This window comes from Schistocerca cancellata, chromosome 3 (genome assembly GCF_023864275.1).
Source record: "Schistocerca cancellata isolate TAMUIC-IGC-003103 chromosome 3, iqSchCanc2.1, whole genome shotgun sequence".
Classification (NCBI taxonomy): Eukaryota; Metazoa; Arthropoda; class Insecta; order Orthoptera; family Acrididae; genus Schistocerca; species Schistocerca cancellata.
In genome coordinates, this window is record NC_064628.1 from 134,743,748 (window position 1) to 134,768,159 (window position 24,412).

Sequence of the window (24,412 nt, forward strand, 5' to 3'; positions counted from 1 at the left end):
TTCCCCACCACAGTGGAGAGTGCTCATTAGCACAATATTCTTATTTATCTCAGGAATATAATTGACCAACGTAGGTTCATTTGTGAAGTAAAATGAAGAGCTATGAACCTCCTTGTTGGTCATATTTTGTGGAAACTCTAGCTTATTTTTATGTATGGTTCCTGACATTGTTAGTTTCCTTTTCAGGGGCAGCTATCCCAAATTGCATGACGTAACCTCGCAAATCAGAGGTAAGATCAGCAGCTACTCTCATTTAGTGATTTTTTTCTGGTGCCGCTCCACTCTCCTTTACTATATAAATTTGGGCTTTCAGTAAATATGAAGATTTTCTGTCACTACTTGAATGGGCAGCTGCCTCTAAATGCTACCATATGCTCGTCAACGGTCACATTTATCCCTGGATTATACAGTTTAGGAAGAATTTCTAACTACATCCCCAGATATTGCGATTTGCGGCTAGTTTATCAGTACGTCGTCTTTCCTCTCTTGTGGATTTCTTATTAAATCACAAGATGTGCGATATTTTACAGAATGTTTCTTGGGACATGGTTGCTCGAAATATGTCCCGCCAAGAATCCTTATCCCACAAACTTTTTATAGATTCCCCATGTGAGTGATATACACACGCAAGGAACAGGAGTCCAAAATATGCGTGAAAAAGAGAATCATCAATGTTTGTCCATTCTTTACCACAAACTCGTTGCCCCTCAATATTTGGCATCTCTATTATTTCATTCTGAAGTGCTATAGCAAATAATATTTCAGATGAACTTTTTATATCACTTATTGTGCTGCTTGCATACTTGGTAACTCCCGGGGTACTCTTGATTACGTTTGAGGCAGGTAGGTGGCCGTGTAGTGTTCATGGTTGCAACTGCCGTTCTATGTTCCCGTTTCTAGAAATAGAGTTCTGTACACAACTTTGAACAAGCTGTGGACTGTCGTCAATGTCATCAGCACACTCGCTTTCAGATTCATTACTGACATGATCTTCGAACTCGGAAAATGATCCTTCGTCTGTTGAGCTATTTACTAATTCTTCCAACTCAGCGTCACTCAGTGATGTAACCGTCATGATGTCACAATTCAGACTGATCACAAACGATGGAGAACACAAACTTAGCAGAAACAATGGATAATTCGAACAGTTGACAAGTCATACTGACAAGTCCATTGCTGTAAACGCAGCGCCTCTGTGTTGATTTGAATGTTGAGAGTAAGTACGAACAATGAAAGTCATTACTACTATAAAATATGAGACAATCGGATAGTATTTGGCTTTAGAGTAATCATATTAATGTCGGGTCACATGGACCTTAACATTGCGTATGTATCTCTTAAGTTTATGACCAGATGACTTAAAATATTTTAAAACTTTTTTAACCACGCACTGCCCTTGAATTTTCAGATAAAGTCACAAATTTAATAAAGATATTTTGATATTTAAATAATAACAAAACGAAATTTATAATTATTTCGGGTCATATAATCCCGAACAGAACAGCGGGGTTAATAATTAACTCGTTAAGGGCCGTAAAGGGACCTTGTCATCAGATTACAGGATGGGTTCCAGTCATAATCGGGTATCGTTACCACTGACATCGATTAATACCTTAGTTAATACAAATTTTTATTTATTTTTCACGTAGCACCACAAACTTCCAGGTATTAAGGTGGAGTGCAGGGTACAGTGGATTGAGAAAACTGTAAAGAGGTGGCAACACTAGGTCGTGGAAATTAAAAAAAAACCACTTTCTATTCAACGATCACTTCTTTATGACACAGTCACAACCGATTTCGACCCACAGTAGCCATCTTCAGATGCCATGGGCGGCACTTAGTGAGCACGTTTCTAATATATTCATAAGTAATATGTTAAAAACCGGAAGGCCAATGAGTCCTCGCAGATTATTTGGTTTAAATTATTAATTATAATGAAGAAGCATTATCAGCGTTAATTTGAGTTAGAGAAATAAATAAAATCTAGTACAGATCAGCCTAAAAATGATGAAGCCTATGTAAGAAGTATGTTAATGTTTCATCGCAGATATCAGTAATTTCCCAAATGTCTACATAGTATTAAAAGTAAAAGAGATACAATTTTCAGACACTGCGTTTGTTTTCCTTTTACCTCTGATATTTCCCTGAATTGGTCATCGCTTTAACCTTTTTTACACTAAGGCGGCAGCGCTGGTGCAAATATGTTATCGGTGTTTTTTAACACTCATTGTTGTCACAATAACTGAGATGCTACTCGCAAAAAAGATATGCTAGCAGCCATAAGAAATATATTTGATTCTTTTACACAAAACTGTTAATGTTACTAGAACCGTAGCGAATATGTAAATTGACGAAAAGCTAGGACCATATCGAGGCAGATGCAGTTTCCAAATAAAGCTGTCAAGTACGGTATGAAAATTTATGCTGTTTGTGATGCTAAAACTTCCTTCATTTACAATTTAGAATTTTACCGTGGGAAACCATCAGATGGGTCGTTCTGTCTACCATACAAGCCCACTGATGAAACTTCCTGGACGATTAAAAGTGTGCTGGACCAAGACTCGAACTCGGGACCTTTGCCTTTCACGGGCAAGTGTTCTACCAACTGGGCAACCCAAGCAACCCGACCCGTCCTCACGTCCACAGCTCGTGGTCTAGTGACTAGCGTTGCTGCCCCTGGATTACAGGATCCCGGGTTCGATTCCCTGCCGGTTTGGGGATTTTCTCTGCACGGGGACTGGGTGTTTGTGTCCTCATCATATCATCATCATCATCACCATCAGTCATGATAGTGGCTAGACTGGACTGTGTAAAAGATTGGAGTGTGAAAGAATTTGGACTTTGTACGGGCGCTGATGACTGCGCATTTGAGCGCCCCACAAACCAAACATCATCATCGTACCGTCCTCACGGCTTTACTTCCGTCAGTACCCCGTCTCCTCCCTTCCAAACTTCACCGAAGTTCTCCTGCGAAACTTACAGAACTATCACTCCTGGTAGAAAAGATATTGCTGAGACAGTTTGGAAGTAGGAGACGAGGTACTTGCGGAAGTAAACCTATGAGGACAGGTCGTAAGTCGTGCTGGGGTATCTCAGTTGGCAGAGCACTTGCCCGCTAAAGGCAAACGTCCCGAGTTCGAGTCTCGGTCCGGCTCACAGTCTTAATCGGCCAGAAAGTTTCATATCAGTGCACACTCCGCTGCAAAGTGAATATTTAATTCTAAAAGCCCACTGACGTTGTAAACAGACTGATAGAGCCCGTTTCAGAGTCAAATAGAAATGTGACTACCAATAATTGGTACGCCGATTACTCATTCTACGGGTACAATGAGTAAGAATAAAAGAAAAGTGCCTAAACAGTTTGTACCACATAAAAATCGTACAGTTGCTTTTAACATGTCTGGGTTTCAAAAACCGGTAAATCTTGTCTCCCATGTTCCTAAAAAGAACAAACTTGTGATGCTGATTTCAACCACGTAAGATGATGGAGCTGTAGACGAAGAGAGAGGGAAGCCTACGATAATTTTAGATTACAATACGACGAAAGGATGAGTAGACCTAGTTGACCTGTTATGTGGCGCATATAACGTTTCCCGAGCGACAAGGAGATGACCATTGGCTTTGTTTTATGCATTATTCAACACAGCAACAATAAATGCCTTCATACTTTGCAAAGTAAATAATCAAAACGAACCAGTCAGTAGAAGAACACTTTTCAACAATTTGATCATTTAGATGATGAAACCATACCCAAGTATTAGATCACTATTGTGTCACTGCCTCTAAATGAGAAGGTATTTTTGAGAAGGTATAAGCCACAAGACGAAGAACTAAACTACAACAAGCTACGTCAGCAAGGGAAAGAGGAAGATGTGTGATTCGTGGAAGAGCTAAGATCAAATTTACACCCATAAAACATTGTGCCTGTCATTGTTTCGTGTGTGCAGATCACTCTAACGTGATCACAACTGAATGTCAAAACTGTGAAGATGCAACCAAATATCACGATTCTCAATAAAATCACTGTATGTGACACAATATATAGCAAGCAAATGATAAATCTTGGTTCTTTTCAAGGATTGTATGGTTTTCTCGTATATAAGCCTCATAAAAATTATAAAAATTCTGTTTTTCTTATCAGTAAATACTATGACTTTTAGTAACATTTTCTGCTTTACTCTGTTTTTGAATTTTCTTAAATATCTTATACGTAAAGATTATTGTCCAATTTCGAAATAATGTTACTTTTTTATTTTGGGCCAGAATGATTTTTGTACAAGTTGAGACACTATTAAATGTTACATGTCCTTTATAAACTATTTTTATAAAAATCTGCACCGCGTTGCTGCTGATGTAGTAATACACTCTGATATAAAACAGGACGCACCACCAAGGAAATATCCAAATGCAGCGAAAATCAATATATGTGACGTACATGTAGACACAAATAAATGATAATTTCAGAAAAACTGGATGATTTATTCAAGAGCAAGAGCTTCACAAACTGAACAAGTCAATAACGCGTTGGTCTACTTCTGGTTCTTATGCAAGCAGTTATTCAGTTTGGCCCTCATTAATAGAATTGTTGGATGTCCTCCTGCGCGATATTTTGCCCTACGTTCTATCCAACTGGCGAGTTACATCGCCCAAATCCAGAGCTGGTTGGAAGGTCCTGCCGATAATGATCCGAACGTTTTCAGTTGGGGAGAGATCCGGCGGCCTTGCTTATAAAGGGAGGGCTTGGTAAGTACGAAGACAAGCAGCATAAATTCTTGCCGTGTGCAGGCTCAAATATAAGCCCAGGATGTGACATACAGGGCAACAAAACGGCGTGTCGAATATCGGTGACGTACCGCTGTGCTGTAAGGGTGCTCTGGACGGCAACCAAGGAGTCCTGTCATGAAAAGAAATCGTATCCCAGATCATCACTCTTGGCTGTCGGTCTGCAAGGCGGGCGACAGTCAGGTTGGCATCCCAATGCTGCTGGGGCGTATCCAGACATTTCTTCGCTAGTAATTGGGGAATAGAATCCCACTGACTGGAATGGGATTGTCTTTGGTTCAAAAATGGTTCAAAATGGCTCTGAGCACTATGGGACTCAACATCTTAGGTCATAAGTCCCCTAGAACTTGGAACTACTTAAACCTAACTAACCTAAGGACATCACACACACCCATGCCCGAGGCAGGATTCGAACCTGCGACCGTAGCAGTCGCGCGGTTCCGGACTGAGCGCCTGAACCGCTAGACCCCCGCGGCCGGCGATTGTCTTTAGTGATGAGTCCCGTTTCGAACTGATGAATGGTGGCCAAGGGGTCCTTGCCGAAGTCGAATTTCAAGAACATTGAGGCACAATAATGTCTTGCATCTTCCTGGTCGTCGTACTGCAGCCAGAGCTCTAGGACGTCACTTGGGTCCTGAAGAAATCTGGAATATACTGATAGATGACGCAGTGTTGGAGAGAATACTAAGATTAACAAACCTCAAAGTTGAACGTGAACTAGCACAGAGGAAAAGTGCAAATGCCACAGATATGACAGATGAGCATATGACTGAAATCAAAGCATTCTTTGACGTCATCTGTAAATCTATTTTTAAGTTTAACCATAAGGCCACTCTATTTGGGCAACGGACGGGACAGGAAGGGACATTTTTGTTATGTCAGATTTGACATCCTCCTTTCGAACTTTCGCTTCAATGCCAGTGAACGAGTCGCAGCTGAACCATCGGCAGCTTTATCCGATATTTTTGCAAAATTTGTAAAAAAATTTCCAGATGGCTTACACTATTGATGCGTGTGCTACCGCCAATGAAACGTTCATGCCCTTCAAAGAGAAGTGTACACTCAAGGTCTACTTGCCCAAGTAATCTTGTAGATACGGAATAAGAATTCACAGCCTAGTAGGCTCCAAAACACTTTATTGTCTGAATAAGGCTTGGATTGGGAGAGTTCTGATCTAAAGAAAAGGAGAAAACGGCGTTCTTGTGTAAAATGCATAAGATTTCTATTTGTATTGAGTGTTCCCAGAAAGTGTGTGAAGAATGTGATCCACAGCAGAATGTGATCCACAGCTTCAGGTGTGAAATATCAAAAAATGGTTCAAATGGCTCTGAGCACTATGGGACTTAACATCTATGGTCATCAGTCCCCTAGAACTTAGAACTACTTAAACCTAACTAACCTAAGGACAGCACACAACACCCAGACATCAGGAGGCAGAGAAAATCCCTGACCCCGCCGGGAATCGAACCCGGGAACCCGGTGTGAAATATCAATGGCTTCAGTATTCAGTAAAATTTTCGAAACACTCGATTTTCAACGTCCCAATAAAATACTTAGTCTTAGTAAAAATCAAGTGTATTCTGACTGATAGTAAAGAAAAATGTAGATTTCAGCACTGAATGTAAATTTTTCAGACCTTCTTTTTGTACCTTCTGAAAGCAATTTTATGTGCATGTTTAAAACCTGGAATACAATCGCTGTAGAGATACTACAGTATTTCAGAATATAGCGTTCAGCTCTGTAAAAGTTCGTTTATGTGTTGTTGTTGTTGTTGTGGTCTTCAGTCCTGAGACTGGTTTGATGCAGCTCTCCATGCTACTCTATCCTGTGCAAGCTTCATCATTTCCCAGTACCTACTGCAACCTACATCCTTCTGAATCTGCTTAGTGTATTGATCTCTTGGTCTCCCTCTACGATTTTTACCCTCCATGCTGCCCTCCAGTACTAAATTGATGATCCCTCGATGCCTCAGAACATGTCCTACCAACCGATCCCTTCTTCTAGTCAAGTTGTGCCACAAACTTCTCTTCTCCCCAATCCTATTCAATACCTCCTCATTAGTTACGTGATCTACCCACCTTATCTTCAGCATTCTTCTGTAGCACCACATTTCGAAAGCTTCTATTCTCTTCTTGTCCAAACTAGTTATCGTCCATGTCTCACTTCCATACATGGCTACACTCCATACAAATACTTTCAGAAACGACTTCCTGACACCTAAATCTATATTCGATGTTAACAAATTTCTCTTCTTGAGAAACGCTTTCCTTGCCATTGCCAGTCTACATTTTATATCCTCTCTACTTCGACCATCATCGGTTATTTTACTCCCTAAATAGCAAAACTCCTTTACTACTTTAAGTGTCTCATTTCCTAATCTAATTCCCTCAGCATCACCCGACTTAATTTGACTACATTCCATTATCCTCGTTTTGCTTTTGTTGATGTTCATCTTATATCCTCTTTTCAAGACACTGTCCATTCCGTTCAACTGCTCTTCCAAGTCCTTTGCTGACTCTGACAGAATTACAATGTCATCGGCGAACCTCAAAGTTTTTACTTCTTCTCCATGAATTTTAATTTATGTGTAGTACTTAAAAAAAGAAAAAAAACTGTAAAAGTGCGAGATTTTATGTGACAGGAAGCATACTCAGCGGGCTTTATTTAGTGGAACAAAATCAACAAGGAGTATTTAAACAATACTTAAGTAATTGTAAAAATAAATGTTATATGGCTTAAATTATAATTTTCATATGATTTACGCCTTAAATCTCTGTTTACACTTAGCGGTCCCAGAGACGGCACCTCATAGAATACGTTAGAAAATAAATCCTCACGAGGTAAGGGCTATGAAATGCAGCAATTTGCACATTTAACATGGTAATACAGGAAACTGAACAAATTTCCCGAGACGAATCATCCAACAGCACATATATAAAACTACCAGCAATATACCCGGTTACCGAACAGACAACGGGATAATGTCTCTCTTAATTACTGAAGCAGTTCCTTGGTGCAAACACTTTTACGCGATACGCAATATTATACTATTTTTCGTCTACTTTCTTCCCTTTTTTTATAAGCTGTGAGAGGTAACTTAACCGCAAGAAGTCTGCATTCACGCGCCATGAAGATTACTTCGAAAGGGATGATTTAATCGAAGTGAAGATAGAATGAACCTGCTAACTGCTACGCAGTTAACAATGTTTGCCCGAAATGATCAATGTTATTTTTGTCAGCAGTTCGTGAGTGAAACACATGCTTCTGTTAAGCTATAACGAGTAAGCTGTATTACTGGGTATCATCGTAGTCGTTCTCAAAGTTTCGAAGTAGCACTCTGCCAAGGATTGATCAGATGTTCTCGAGTGGTTGGAGACATTGGATTCCTTGGTAACATTTGTTCGCTGACAGCACATAGCTCCTGAAGTCATGAGCGATGAAGGTTTTTATTTATAACCTCCTTTTAGCATAAAACGGAAATACTAATAAATGAGAATGTCTCCGCATTTCAGCATAGCAAAACCTTGAATTCTTCATAATTCATAGTATTAATATCGTGGAATAAAAGGGTACATACATACCATCCGAAGGCAGGCGGCTGCAGCCAAGGATGTACGATTAGGTCATTACGAGATATTTCACGCTGCGGTTCACCCGCACGCTTGTGTTAATAAGACCATTGTTCCGTGGCAATAGCATAACTTTGTAAAATGTTTAATCTGTTAGCTTGCGTAATAAACGCTCAGGTGTTAATGAAGCAGCATCTCTGTGGCTTTGGCCTTGCTTCCTTCTGTCCACGAATCTAAAGCTAATTTCAAACCCTATATTCTGGGCTTGTCCTGCATAAAGCGCGAGGCGTAGAGACAAACAAGGCGAAAGTAAACACGTGATATAAATGAGTTACTTATTCTGTTTTAGCAGAGTGTTCGATAAGAAAGAATAATATTTCAGAATAAATTCTAAAAATTGAGAAGAACAACCGTTTCCAGTCAGTGCCGTATCATTGACCGTGATTAGCGCTAATGATGTTAACGTATATTAAGGATCAAAAGGAAGTTGCATTCACGACTGTAAACAGGATCTTTATCTGTAAGTATATTATCTTAATACTTACATGCAGTATTAAGTTACTCTGTACCACAGTATCTGAAGGGTAGCCATAGCAAAAAGATTGCATTGAAAATGCAAAGGTGGGTTAGGATTCACATTGTGGACATCCAATAACTGGATTATCTAGGATCCATCCCGATATTTACTAACATTAACTTCGGGAAGACGCGACAAAACATCAAAGTAGCCGGAATGAAACTGGAGCCTCACCTCCATCCTGTTTTCAACGCTGTCTGCAGTCAGAAAGACCGTCTCTCCTGCTTTATAATGTGAAAATTGACACTGTCTTGCCACACTGAAATTTTCGATAGATTTGAAACTAAGAGAAAGTCAAATGAACATGATCGCAAATCGCACCTGAAGTGACCTATCTTTAAGCAGGGTACATGAGCAGAATGAAGGGAACGACGAGAGCTATCTAGCAAAATCCTCGGAAAGCTGAATTTCTTGCTGTGTAATTAAGTACGCATAAAAGCATGTAGTGCAGATCATCGATCTAAATTTCGATTAGAAAAATTGTGTTGCGACCTATGGATCGAGTTGGCAACTGAGTAAAGCCCCTAAGCCCTCAGGGCAGGGCCGGGCTGCCCTTCCTTTCGGTTGCCGCCGAGAGCCGCCGCGGTGCAATCTCTCAGATTTATCTCGTGCTGAAGTAGCACCGCGTCGCACCTTCTATGGAATTTATGTCTTCTACTGATAAGAATCACCTTAACGGGCGAAAAAGTTCACTGAAAGGGACGACTCTTGATTTTGGAGTTTGGGCGGCTTCTTCTTCAGTGTCTTTGCAAGTTGAAGGGAAAGAAAAACCTAAACTCAAACGGAAAGAGAAACGATGAATTAGAAGAGCTGCTACACTATGCTCGGAAGCTTACGAATTCCAGCCGCTGACATATTTGGCTAGTTCTGTAACTTTATCAATTACTAACAGACATTTAACCGACGCGTGTACTCTATATATCAATTAATATTTCTCCATTCGACGGACTTTAATGGTGGCAAATTTCTCAACCGCTGGTGATGGACGTACCTCCAAAACAGAAAGAATCACAAAGCTGAGTGGAATTCCAGTTTCGGCACCAGTCACTGACTCATCTAGCACTCCAATGGCAATGTTATTGTAAACAAGCTAGTTTCCCTTGAGAGAATACAGCGTCTCGGTCCACAGCGCTTTCCTTTAGACTGATCCGCACATTCCTTTATCACACTGTAAAAGAATTTTGTGAAATATATTTATAAAATATGTTTTATAACATCTTTGACGATGTGGTGGGGCACTGTATCTTTCATGAAAGTTATAACGAGGTTCCAGATTTTAAAAAAGAGTTGTCAAAGAACTTTCGACAGTCTAGTAAGGGCCTAAGACCTATTTCATACGAGACATATTACGACTAGATGAAAAGTAACGCTTACTGCAGCCGGTCTTTGGCGTACAGAATGAAATTCCCGCTCACTTCAGCTTATACAACACGTGGGAGCACAACTGCTGCCTCTCTGTGTTCGTAGAGCAGTTACAAGATGTTTCCCATACAGCGAGAACTCGTAGAAACTGAAATTGTTGTCATTATAGATAAAGTCAATATACGTAAAAGGATAATGCTGCCAACGAATAACTAGTTATCGATTATGTTTAGCAGCTTTCCTCTGTCATCATGTACTGCTTCAAGAAAGCCCTGAGAAACTTTTCCATTTTGTCGTATTTCATTGGCGTTATTGGATTATTACTGTGCAGTACTAAAACCATTCTTTGAATCGATAGACATCACCATGAGGAAACACACATACGTAGAATACAGGGTGGTTGTGGCTCAGAGGAGAGTACGAAATATCATCATCATCTCAGCCTTTTCCCACGTCATGTGGGGTCGGCGATCACAGTACGAAATCAAACTACTTATTCCAAGTGACATGAAAAATCGATGCTATGTGAACTTCAATGGCAGTCTTTGCAAGAAAGACGCCTCTCTTCTAGCGGAACACCCAGTTTGGTAAATTTAAAGAACCGGTACTCGAGTAAGAGAGTGCAACAATTCTGTTCCATTCTGTTCCATCACCATATGTCTCAGATAGGAATCGTTAAGAATTAGACAATAATGATAAGGAAGCGTACATGAGCAGTAATTTTCCTTATTCAATTCGCTATGCATTAGGGCAGTAAATCACTAAAATTGGTTCAGAAGACCCTCCACTAGTGTTCATTGTACAGTCTCCCGAGAAAAGTTTTTTTATATATATATACAGGGAGTTCCGAAAGTATTCGCTCAAATTAATGAAGGAGATGCGCAAACAACAAAGCAAATATTTTTCGATTCGGAACATATGATCTTTGAAGTCAGATATATATATCAGGGTGTCTACGTGGACAAGAAAAAAAAATTCCCGGATTTTTCCCGGATTTCCCGGTTAAAAACACAATTTCTCCCGGATGAAATTGCGTATAAAGCGGGTGAAAATACATCCGGGTTAAGTAACAGTATACTTTCCCTCGGAGCTATAAAATGTATCAGTCCTTTGAATCGTAAAGGTCTTATACCGGCGGAGGACGTCCCACCACTTTAGGAAATCCTGGAAAAACAATGCGTTTGGAAAGTTGTTTGATGCGAGACAATTATTTTCGTATTGCGAAAGTATTTACACAAATTCCACAAATTACAGCACGTTAGCTTCCGAAACTCTAAAATAGAGATTGCGTTGAGCGATGCACTTTTGTCAGCCAGTCATAGTTCATGCCACGTGACCTCGCTAGCGAATGACGGCAGTTATTCGGAGCACGAGGCCTACGAGAAAGACAGGCCGCGGCGCCTACGAGAAAGACAGGCCGCGACGCGTACGTTACGAAGTTACGCCGAGCTCGCTCAACTCAGCTAAGTGCGTTTCTACACCGGTTAACTCGTAATCAGATGTGTATGTACGAACGAGAATTGCATCGTCTATTGACATCCAATATTATTAGTCCTACAATGATAGGAAGTCCGTAGGCCTACTAACAGGCTCTAATTTGGCAATTAAAATCGTGCCAAAATGATCATCAGTTGCGTAGAAAAGTCGAAGTGCTCTGGCATGAAGAGACTTGTGACATTGCTCAGTAACACATTATGCACATTTTTTTGAAGGTCAATACACTTTTTGGCATCGATTGCATAATTTTTTATCTATGAAAGAACAACATTAAATATGAAAACTAACCTGTAGCTCGGTCTTTTTTTAGCGTGTGTTACATGTTAAGTCATATCAAATACAAATGTGCCGGTAAAATTTTAAATAGTGGCATAAATGACATCTTCTGGGCCCGACATTTTTCAAATAGCTGATCCTCAAAGTGTTACGTTTTGAATGAGAGTTATAAAGCCCTGTGATTTAAGAAATTCACTGCACATTCTCACACGTAACATAAATCATCTTGCATCGATATTTACTTCGAAAGTAACGCATCTCAAGCCACTATTCGTAATATTTTCTGGTGATCTGTTAGAAATTTAAACAGTTGTGACGTCACGCACATCGAATGCACGTTAGTTGTTACGGACGTACTGCATAATCTTCGACCTAAAGCCTTTGACACTTTTCGGTGTCGGCAAACTGGTCTGAGCATTGTGTAAAGTACCCATTTTCTATCCAACTAAACTTTTATTTTGGTGTTATTCTCTGATTTATGTTCCATTGCTGCAGTATTATTCAACAGTAGTGGACTAAAGTTCTTTGTCAGCGTATCTGATCTTACACGTCAAACCTAAAAAACTAACTAAAATCTAAAACAATGAAAAATCCCGGAATTCTAAAAAATTCCCGGGTTTTTCCCGGATTTGTCCCGGATGAAAAAATTCCCGGGTTTTTCCCGGATCTCCCGGATGTCCCGGGCCGTATACACCCTGTATATATATCATTGCACACTCTTCTCTTTGCGCGTAGGTATACAGAGAAAACACTTTCAGTTTCTATTTCATCTACAACTTAAAAGCCTTATATATCGTTTTTCAAAATGAATATACGTGTTTTAAGGCTTTGTAGCATTTATTACATTCAGCTTGCAGTTATAGATGAAATAGAAACTCAAAGTGTTTTCTCTGTATACCTACGCGCAAAGAGAAGAGTGTGCAATGACCAAGGGCGAGTGAAGAACGTGCTGAACGTATGTGAAATTCTTTCAGGCGTAGCCCCAAGAACTCATTTCGAAACGCTAGTCCTCAGCTAGCAGTTCCAGTGACGTCTATATGGAAACTTTTAAGGAGACGCTTACAACGACGTACTTATCGTTTGTAATTTTTACAAACTCTACAGCCTACACACCATCGTTTATGTGACAACTTTGTAAACATGACTGCGTCGCGTCGTTTCATGATTCGAGGGTCTGCAACTGATAAAAAAAAGGGGCCCCCGGGGTCCCAAGGTCGCGATGGCGGCGTCACTGTCCCGCCGAGATAATTTGTCCTTTTAGGACAATTATCTGAGCAAGCACCCACGCCAGCAAAAGGTTGCCCAACACGTGCTGTATCGAGTGATAGAAATGTAAGCATTGATAACTGAAGTTGCATAGTATATAAGGGGCGTAAAATTGTTGTCTTCACAGTATGTCCTCTGACTACACCCCGAATAGATCTATTGTCTGTGAAGAGCTGCCAGAAACAGTAAGTACATTTCTAAATAATGGACAGTTTGTACAAACTTGCACGGATTGCTGTTTGTGGAAGACTTACAAATGCTTTAGAAGTATATGAATTAGAAGTACCAGAAACCATACGCGAAGACATCTTACTCCAATTCAGATATTCAAAATTCGATTTCATGTTAAATTCGTATCGACTGCCGGAATGCTATATTTTTCATATAAGCGAAAATGTACCAATGATTAACGAAATAGTAAATGATGCAATAGCAGCACCTTCAAAAATAAGAGCTGGAATTCCAGTTCCTTGGGACATTCTCGCTTTAACCACAATGTCTTTCTTCGACACTACTACATTCTGGCAGAGTCGATTTAAAATTAAAATGTTTTTTTACGAAATTACTTATAAGCAATTCGTATTTACTATTTGTGAAAATTGCTTATATAAATTAACAGATTCTTGGCAAAATTTGTTACTGCAACCGCTTCTCATTAGTATGAAAATTAATATGGTTACCAAGGCACCATATTTTTCAAATGGTGTAATTTGTCCTCCACAAATTAAGCAATATAGCCATTGGTGCATGTTCTGTGCCAATAGTCCTTTATTCAGAAGTGTACGTTGTGGTGGCTCATTAGGCCAAGTATTTGATTCCGAAGACGACGATGATGATTTACCTGGTTTATTACTTGCAGAGTTCTAATGGAGACGCTGACGGAGATCTTTCAGTCCATCTTCACGCTGGTTCAAGCTCACCTGACGAACCCAACCCTGAAAATCTTCATTTGGATTGCTACGAGATTGAACTGCCAGTTGGGAGCAACCGATGGACCCTTAGGGACATACATATTAACAATTTTGAATTGTTTGACGAAATCCGAAAATTCCTCTTCACAATTATCGTTTGGTTGCCAGAACTTTTGCGAATATCTGAAATCTCAGAACGATGGTATTACACTGATGTCATTGTCATCAGAGGACCGAACGATATTGATGAATTTGGTAGACGAATTGCTTCTATCGCATCAGTCTACCCTGGAGAAATTATCATATGGAAACATGATGACGACCACATCCACCTCGTCCACGATTGCACATACTCCTCTAGACGATGTAGATGCCGATTTAGGGTTGACCCATTTATTGCCACCAGAATTAAGAAATGTCCACGACGAAGGAGAGCAATCACAGCCATGTCCGACCTCGACTGGTTCAATATACTCATATATTTCTTCTTGCAAAAAAGGCCAAGTCGGGGACAAGTTTGGATTAGAGGAACCCATAAGAGAGTGCCTGGTGAGTTTGAAATTGTACAATGGGTCAGTTTCATCGAGGGATCCCTCTCAGTATTGGAAAGGGAAAACCCTCGAATTAATGATCAGTTGCAACAAGAACTCACCAGAGATGGCTCACGTAAATGGCCTCATACAAAGCGCAAGCCAATCTCTGACTACCAAAGGTGCAACCCTGAAACGACAGCAAAAAAGGTACTTTCCATATTAATGTCATACAATTGTATACCACCAGAAAATTTAGTGAATGTAATACCATCTGCTCATCCATATTTTATTAATTTGATTGACCCTAAATTCAAACGATTTTTCGATATGGGTTTGGAATTGTATAAAAAAACCATAAATGAATTGGATTTACATGGTATAGAAAATTTATTGTGTTCTGGTTCAGAAGATAATATTTTTTATTCTCATTCCACAAATGTTTGGGAGTACTACTATACTCTTCAGGATTCTCTTGCTTGGCTAAATAAACTTTTATTGTTTCAATGTGCAGATGATACTGATGAGGTTACCAAATTTTTAACAAATCTTGTATCTTGGTTCAATAAAAAAGGATTGTATCAATGGCAAGAAAGTGTATATGTAGCAAATAAAAAATTAAACACATTATGTATTGTTGGTCCACCCAATAGTGGCAAAAATTGGTTTTTTGATTGTATAATTTCACTTGGTTTAAATGTTGGCCACATTGGACGTTGTAATAATAAAACAAATCAGTTTGCATTACAAGATGCTGTTAATAGACGTGTCATTGTTGGTAATGAAATTTCTTTAGAGGAGGGTGCAATTGAAGATTTTAAAAAAGTGTGTGAAGGTATTGCTTGTAATATTAGAGTAAAGTACAAAGGAGACGCTATATTAAGACGTACTCCATTATTGTTAATTTCAAATTCTGAACCAGTTATTTGTTCTCACCCAGATTTTAAAGAAATACGTGTACGTACAATTAGGTGGAGAAAGTTTGATGATTTAAAAAATGCTTGTAAAAAGCCATATCCTCTGGCTTTCTTTCAATTACTCCAAATGTATAATATTGATTATTAAATAAAACACAAGAATCTGTACAATGTATATTTTATTGTCAATTATTACAAGAAATAAAAATAAATTATAATTGTTACATTTGAAATTACACTTGTTTAATTTCGTATTGACCTTTATAAACAGATGATTCCTCATTCCTTTTTACATTAGACATATAAATCATATCAGATACTTGAACATTTGATACAGTTGCTCTAGGATAATGTGTCTCTAGACCATCTGCATAAACTGAACATTCTGCAATAACTTCAAACAACATCTGAGTATCAGTATATTTTGTAACGTCACTATTTAAACTGCTTGTGCTTAAAGCATATGTAGGATTAATGCCTACATGTAGGCTAGGTTGAACATTTGTATCGTGAAGTCTAATATTATATCCCACAGAAGCAATATCAGCTTTTTCTATTAAATTATTATATCCTGATACTTCTGCATTTGTGACGGGAGTAACAGCTCCCACTAATTGTTCTTCCATTCTCGCTGGTTCAAAGGGGGTTAAAGAAAAACTATCACATGACATAAAGGGATTACAGTGCTTATCGGCATTAATATTATACCTTTGAATTACATTTTGAGAAGTAGTTGTAATAGGAAAAATATCAACATTAGCCACTTTTGGAATTTTCAGAAAACCTAATGTTGGAGTATACGTATAGTCAACAATAACACTTCCTGTTCGTGCATCTGCATCTACTTCAGAAACACAAGACTGTACGCATTTCCAACCCCAATTATGTAAACCCTTATCTTTTGAGCTAGAAACACAAGCATAATAATATTTTAAATTAACTGGTTGTCCAAATTGATGTGCAGGTACTTTAGTAAGGAAGTCTGCTTCATCATTTCTATAACCGTACCATGACTTCCAAATGGGATCAAACTTTCGTTTATGATCTATAGCAGTTGTTTCCATAGGTGCATTTGCAGTAAATGCTGTAGGCTTCACATTAATACCAGGTATTTTCAAATTAATACCTACACTTGTAATCATATTCTTATTTTGATTTAATGTTGCAAGTTCTGTATCACTTGAATTAGTCGGAAAAGCAATTCTAGGATTACGTGCAATCACTTTTACAGAACAATGAACAATTCTACTACCATCAGGCAATAAATCGAATTCAGAAGGCGTCATATACAGAAATGGCCGATCAACGGGAATTTCTGCTAAAGGAGTAATCATACATACTGCTTTTTCATGTTCAATCACTTTGTATGCTAAACCGTATGTGAAAAATCTATGAACTTTGCGATATCTTGTAATGTTACCAGTATCTAATATAGAAGGAGCAGGTAATGGATCAACACGAGTATTAGGAGAATCACCCAGTACATTAGCAGATGGTGCTGCGGTGCCTGTCAACGTTTTTTTCTTCTTAGATCCACCAGATTGACCTGCTGCAGCCTGTCGTTTACCTGAATCTACCTGCATTGGCGAACTCATACCTTCGTCACTGTCAGAGTATGGTACTAAACGTTGTGGTTCAGAATGTTGTTGTATTTCTTCTGGTGCTTCTTCGTCTTCGTCTTCTTCGCTATGTGATACTTCTTCGTCGTCGTGATGTTCGTCTACAGAACTTGTTCCAGAGGCTGAACCAGATGTTGATGGGCGGTCGTGATCTATAGGCAAACCACGACGAACACGAGACATTAGCCATTGTTCATAGGCATACCGTTTCTGGCCTTCATGCATAAACTCCCAATTAGACCGTTCCCACGGTGGAATTTCATAATTCTGAAGGCAAGAAACGTTACAATTAAAAAATATAACCAACAATTATTATAAACAACAAAAATTAAATTTACACACCTGTTTTTTCGGCATTCGGTTGTTTCGGGTACAAAGTTTTTCCAATACGTTGTTCAACAGCTGTCTTCAATTTCAGTCCGTACTTTCCAACAAATGAATGCCAATTTCGTGTATGACTCCAGTCAATTGCAAAATCAATTATAGCTTTTGCATCCAATTGTTGAACTCGTTGTCTAAATTCTTCTTCTGTAAACGGTCGTTCCCTTGCTTCCTTTAGCAAATTATCGTATCCAACGTCGTGCTCTTTAGCAATGGCATCTGCTCCACTGCGCGGTGCGTCTATATTTATAGGATTTCCAGGTCCTACGTAATCACTACCAGGTAAAGTATATCCTTTCTTCTGTACACGTTCAACTAGTTTTGTAACGCCGTAAGCAGCACCTGCGGCGGCAGCAGTCGTCGCGCCAGCCGCTATCGCTATCTGTCCTGAACTTGTAATACCAGCTGTGCTAATTGCTGCCCCGTCCGTGACACTTTCAGATAACAAGGGCAACGTTTCGCTAGAGGTTGCTGTATCTGCACTGGGTTGACCTCGACCACGATTTCGTGGTCTATTTGGGCGGCGCCGCCGCACTCCAAGATTGCTTTCTTCTGGCGTTGTGTCAGGCACGCGTTCAAATTCAACTGTTTCGCCACTGGTATCCAAATCATCGTATGCTGCATTATGGCCATACCGTATACGATTAGCAGCATCCTCTCTTTGCACTGTTCGAATATCATTAGTACTACGAGAACGATTAACATTTGTTAATGGAATTCTTTCCCCCATTTCAATGTCTTCCTCAGGTCCCGGATATAAAACACCTCCGTCGTATTGTATAGAGCCATGGTTGCCCGTGCTTAAATACTGATTTACCCAAGACATTTTGCTGACTACACTAAATAAATTATTACTACCTTTTATATACATTACGTTATCAAACAGCACTTGTCGGGCAACCTTTTGCTGGCGTGGGTGCTTGCTCAGATAATTGTCCTAAAAGGACAAATTATCTCGGCGGGACAGTGACGCCGCCATCGCGACCTTGGGGGGCCCCTTTTTTTTATCAGTTGCAGACCCTCGAATCATGAAACGACGCGATGAAGATTTTCTATATCACGTCGCGTTCAGTGATCAATCAACATTTCTCCTAAATGGAAATGTCGACACACACACATACACACACACACACACACACACACACACACACACAATGTCCGCATCTCGGGATCAGCAAATCCCCACGAAAAGGTATCAGGGAACAATTTCCGTCGTAATAGAACTATAGAGGGTAAAGACTGTAGAGGAAGACAAAGATTGGAATACACCCAGCAAATTTGATGAGGTACGCTGCTAGTGCAGCTATGAGATGAAGAGGCTGGAACAGGACAGGAATTCGTGGCGGGCCGCGTCAAACCTATCAGGAGACTATCCAGCAGTTTGGGAAACGTATTCGACGTGCTAACAGCAAAAAAAGCCCGAACTTTTCAACTTTTCTATTAGATAAATGAAAAGATAGGAATTAGCGGCCACAACATTCATCACTTGTGTTGAATGCAAAGAGAATAAATGTTTGAAGGCTGCTATTGTTGAACAGACGCGAGCAGAGAAAGATAAGAAACTAACCGAGTAGTAAACATAAGTACTCACCTCCAGGCAGGAGAACGTATAAGATTTTGGCGCAAACTCAGGCGCCATGTGCCAGATGAATTGATGCTACCTACATAAATGAGCATACGAAGGACTTATCATTGCTTAGTGTCAACATTAGAAAGTTACTAGAAAAGCAGTAAGGGATGCTGATGAGAGTCAAACTTAGCCAAATTCTTGCTGACAAGTAAAAGCTGAACCGAGGCCCGGCCGAATCCAAGCAAAACAGGTGTAAGGATTCCTTGATAATAAAAGTTTAACGAATTCGTGGGCCAGATGTCGCCTGTTGCACTGTCGGGGAAAAGGCTTTTGGTCCTATGTGACATCAGACAATCAAATAACGTCAACTGTCCAGATGCTCGTTGATCTTTGTGGCGCCAAAGCAAGATCCGTCGCACATTTGCAAAAATGAAAAACTGAGAAAAAACCCAAGGTGACTTGAATCTTAAATTAAGAGATGAAAGGGCACTGGATCTGATGGGTACACATTACAATCTATATCGCAAATGCTGAAAAACCGACTCCATTTCTGTCGAAGGTTTATGTGGGTCACTGGAATAGCAAAACGTAAAATGTAACTGGAAAATAAGTCGGCGTTTAGTTACCCATTAGGAGGGTGGAGGACAGATGCGCTAAACTATAGACATACTTCACTGACCAGAATAGATTGTATAATTACGTATTACTTTTTTACTCGTGTATAATGTTCTCCCTTTAGACAGAAATAGTCGCGTATAGGATTCAATACGGTTTCTGTAAACACCCAGCTGTCTGAAACCCAGCTCACTCTGTTCGTTCATGAGATACAGAGGGCAGTAAATAGCAGACCTCAGGCTGATACGCGACATGTTACTAGCACGTGCGGCGTTGCTGAGGGACACAATACGTTTTAGCATAGCATTGGACACGGCACGGGTGCCGTGCGTCATCGCTTTTACTGTCGCGCTCCGTAGTGAACTCCGGCGGATCCGGACAGCGCGCACGAACGCAAACACCGTGGCTTTGTCATCGGCGGCACCAGCAGCAGGTTGGCCGCTAATTATCGGCGACGCTCCTATGCAGGTGACTGCGGATCGGCGACTGGGTCATCGATTGCCGATCACGCGCCCTCATCGAGCGAGAGCGTTGACACGCCATTGTGTGCCGCGGCCGAGAGTCCTCTGTTGGAGGAGTCCCCCGTCTGGAGCTTAGCGCAGCACCATCCGAGACTCGCTGCCTCTCCTGCTCTGTAAAATTATTCACGACGTTCAGTCGGCTTTTTAGCGAAACAGCTGGCTGGTAACTGTTTCTACGACATTTGTCTCAGAAAATATCGAGGTATTCAGCGACTGAATTCGACCCGTGCAAAATAAGTAGTTTTGTTGTTCTCGTCATTCGTTTGCTTCGGAACACAATTCAATCCGTTTGGTTTCGTAGCAGCGCAGTTCTTTACATTTTTTATTAATCTGCTTTGCTATAGATTAAGCGCGCAGTTAAGCAAAGAAATATGTATGCGTGAATATTTTTCACTGTCACGAACGAAAGAAGAAGATTGCTCTCTGACTTGTCTAGTAACTGTGGTATCGAGCGGATGCAAAATGAGGAGTGCATTAGGATTTTGTAACTGTTTGAGAACGAATAAAAAGTAAGTCAAATAATTAATTACACAGCCTACATTGTTTCAACTAACAGTCGTCAAAAGTCATATAGTTAAAGAGTATTGACAGGAGCTTGTACTGTACCTTCGAAACTACAATAGAAAGGAATAACGAGAGATTTTTATATTTCACGAAGCAGAACGGTGGCAAACAGTGTTTTGCAAGAGGCAAAAGTTTTAAAAACCGACTGCGAGAAACAAACTGATGTGCTCTGCTGTGAAAATGTACGGTTTGTTTTCTTCCTCGCAATCAGTTTTAACTATGACTGACAATTAAACCATTAGTCAAATTATTTCTCACACACACACACACACACACACACACACACACACACACACACACAAAATGTGCTGTTCTCTTTTCTTCCTCGCTGTCTCTTTTCACAGAAAATAGAAATGGTTCAAATGGCTCTAAGCACTATGGGACTTAACATCTATGGTCATCAGTCCCCTAGAACTTAGAACTACTTAAACCTAACTAACCTAAGGACATCACACAACACCCAGTCATCACGAGGTAGAGAAAATCCCTGACCCCGCCGGGAATCGAACCCGGGAACCCGGGCGTGACATAAAATAGAAAAGTCATGTACACGGCTTACAGGCTTATTATTAGAATACTATCACGGAATTCGAATTTGCAAATAACAATAAACACTGCTCAAGGTCAGAGACAGGGGAAGGAGGTCGTGGACAAAGAGGAGGGCGGAGCAAATGGAGGGAGATGTACACATACCGTCGCAGTATCAGCATAAAGATGGCCGCCACACTTGCGACTTGCACCAGGGAAGAAGAGCGTTCTGTTATTCGGTTTTTGCGTGGTGAAGGTGTGAAACCTATTGAAATTCACCGACGAATGAAGGTTCAGTACGGTGATGCATGTTTGACACAGCATGACAGGACAAATGGCTCTGAGCACTGTGCGACTTAACTTTTGAGGTCATCAGTCCCCTAGAACTTAGAACTAATTAAACCTAACTAACCTAAGGACATCGCACACATCCATGCCCGAGGCAGGATTCGAACCTGCGACCGTAGCGGTCGCTCGGCTCCAGACTGTAGCGCCTAGAACCGCACGGCCACTCCGGCCGGCATGACAGGAGAATGCAAGGCCCTACACTGCCCATACAACAGTTAGAACAATCACAGACCTGCATTTTGAGTGTCTTCCTCATCCATCATACTCACCAGACCTTGCCCCAAGTGATTTCCATATGTTTGGACCACTCAAATACGCAATGGGAGGAAAGAAGTTCGTTCTGATGAAGCGTTACGCCACGCGGTGCATGAGTGGTTGCGCGGACTACCATAAGAAGTTTTTTCTAAAGTAATTTATGCTGTTTGTAAGCGTTGGAGGACTTGCAGTGAGCGTGGGGGAGATTATGTTGAAAAGTGATTCAGCTTTGTACCACTTCTGCACAGTAAATAATATTTTAAAAATATTTAAGGTTTTCATTTGACTCACCCTCGTATTTCATTTGGTTTAGCTACAGTTAGAAGTCTTGCGACAAAATTACGCTCGGACTGTGTCGGTCGATTGTTTTAGTTGTAAAGATTTTGTAGAGCACTGACTGATTCAAAAACGGGAGCTGCACCTCTCTGGACACTACTCAAAGTTGTTCAGCCTCTGACGCTCGCTAGCGTAGCAAATCTTCTCTTCATTTTGCAGTCGTATGTCCCTTGTATGAGAAGACTATATAATACACCCGTCAACTGTAAAAGTGAATGACGACAATGTAAATTTGCACCGGTCCAGGACTCGAACCCGGATTTCCCGCTTTACACCAGCGGTCGCCTTAACCGTTTGGCTATCCGTGAGCGACTCACGGCCAGACCAAAACTCCCATATGTCGTCGTTCCTGCGTCACAACCTTACTCGTACACACATTATGCAATTCCCGTAAAGGGGAGGACATTATAATTGAAAGTCGCTACTTGCTATCGGCAGACAGATACGATATTGCAGTGCCTGTGTTGTTAAGAAGAACAATACAGGCACTGCAGTATCGACTGTTTATTAATTTATTCCGCAGCTCGTGGTCTCGCGGTAGCGTTCTCGCTTCCCGCGCACGGGGTCCCGGGTTCGATTCCCGGGGGGGATGACTGGGTGTTGTGTCGTCTTCATCATCATCATTCATCCCCATTACGGTCAGAGGAAGGCAATGGCAAACCACCTCCATCAGGACCTTGCCTAGTACAGAGGTGCGGGTCTCCCACATCGTCCCCTACGGTCCTCGGAGTGTGGGACCTCATCGTCATCAACATTTTGATCGTGGAAATCAGTCACCAAACAGAATTCGAAATGACTCGAAGAATAGCTTTAATGAACACATTTATTAAGACTTTACGAATAAGGAATACTCGCTGCTCTATTTGGCACGCTAATGTCGCCCCGCATTCCACTGGCAAATATTTAGGCACAGGAGTGCAAGACTATTTGAAAAGGTCATTAAAATCTGGCCTGGGTCGGGGTGGAAGAGTACTCTACGTCGTTATCACTATACGAGTATCAATTTTCACACCATTATCTCGATAAAGTAACCTTTTACAGACAATGGAGAAAATCACCCGGCCATTAACAGGTAACAATTAAAGCATTAGCCGGCTACACCGCACCTCGGTGACCAACACCAAAAATACGGCCGGCGCGCGACGCGATGCGGCGCGGCGCGGCGGGCGGCGCCTATTGGAAATTGGCGCTGCTCATCGGCATTCAAACGGCGACAGTGGCACTTCCTGCAGCCATTCAACGGGCCGCCGCCGCCGCCTGTGACTCACACGTCAATAGCTGCAATCAGCGCGCCGCCGCCTCTCCTAACTCACTCGCGTCAATCAGAACGGCGCACTAGACGCGCCGCCAGCCAGAACAATAGGGGGGGAGGGGGGGGGGGGCGCCACACCGAACAGCTGAGCTCGCCATCAAAAATAACTACCCCGAGGGCCGCGATGGCTTCGGAACGAGGGAAAACGTGCGTCGACTCGCCGACGGATGGAAACACTGATGCGTAAAGGAATCGACGACGCCGCTCGCGTAAGTGGGTTCAAACGATTGCAGTTTGGGGCAGTGAGCAGTTCGCGTGTTACAGTACAATAAGGGGGTGGCGAGCGCGCTGTCTCGGGACGAAATAAAAATACAAAAAACTAGAAAAAAAGTGGCACGCACGCCGCCGACCTGGGGGCAACAAAGGCGACTATCGCAACGGCAGTCGGCCGCGCAATTATCCAGGGCCGAAGCGGATCACGAAGGGCGGCACGTGGACGGCACGCCGAACACAGTGCAGGCAAACGGCTACTATTCGTTCAATTTCGCGGGACTGCTTTGAAAACAATTCGACAGATTGTGTGTACAGTAAGTGTCGTTGCCTCAAACAAATCGCCTCGCTGATGCCTTCAGGGCTGGAGAGTTTGTTACGAAGTTGGGCCAATCAGCTGTCAAAGAGAAGTCCTGTGACTGTCCCGAAAACAAAAATGAATGGAATATCGAGAAACCCCGCACGT

The 24,412-nt window shown here is 41.2% G+C and overlaps 2 protein-coding genes across 2 annotated transcripts in view; both read right to left on the reverse strand.

Moving 5' to 3' along the window:
- LOC126174755 (calmodulin-binding transcription activator 1) overlaps positions 1 to 24,412 on the reverse strand; it is a 1,816,127-nt gene that overhangs the window by 1,184,140 nt on the left and 607,575 nt on the right. The window lies entirely within an intron of this gene.
- Positions 15,882 to 18,008, reverse strand: LOC126174756 (uncharacterized). Its single transcript, XM_049921084.1, has 2 exons — positions 17,649 to 18,008; positions 15,882 to 17,573 (listed from the first exon to the last, which is right to left on the reverse strand). Exons 1-2 carry the CDS (start codon positions 17,661 to 17,663, stop codon positions 15,921 to 15,923), a joined length of 1,668 nt encoding a protein of 555 aa, XP_049777041.1. The 5' UTR covers positions 17,664 to 18,008; the 3' UTR covers positions 15,882 to 15,920.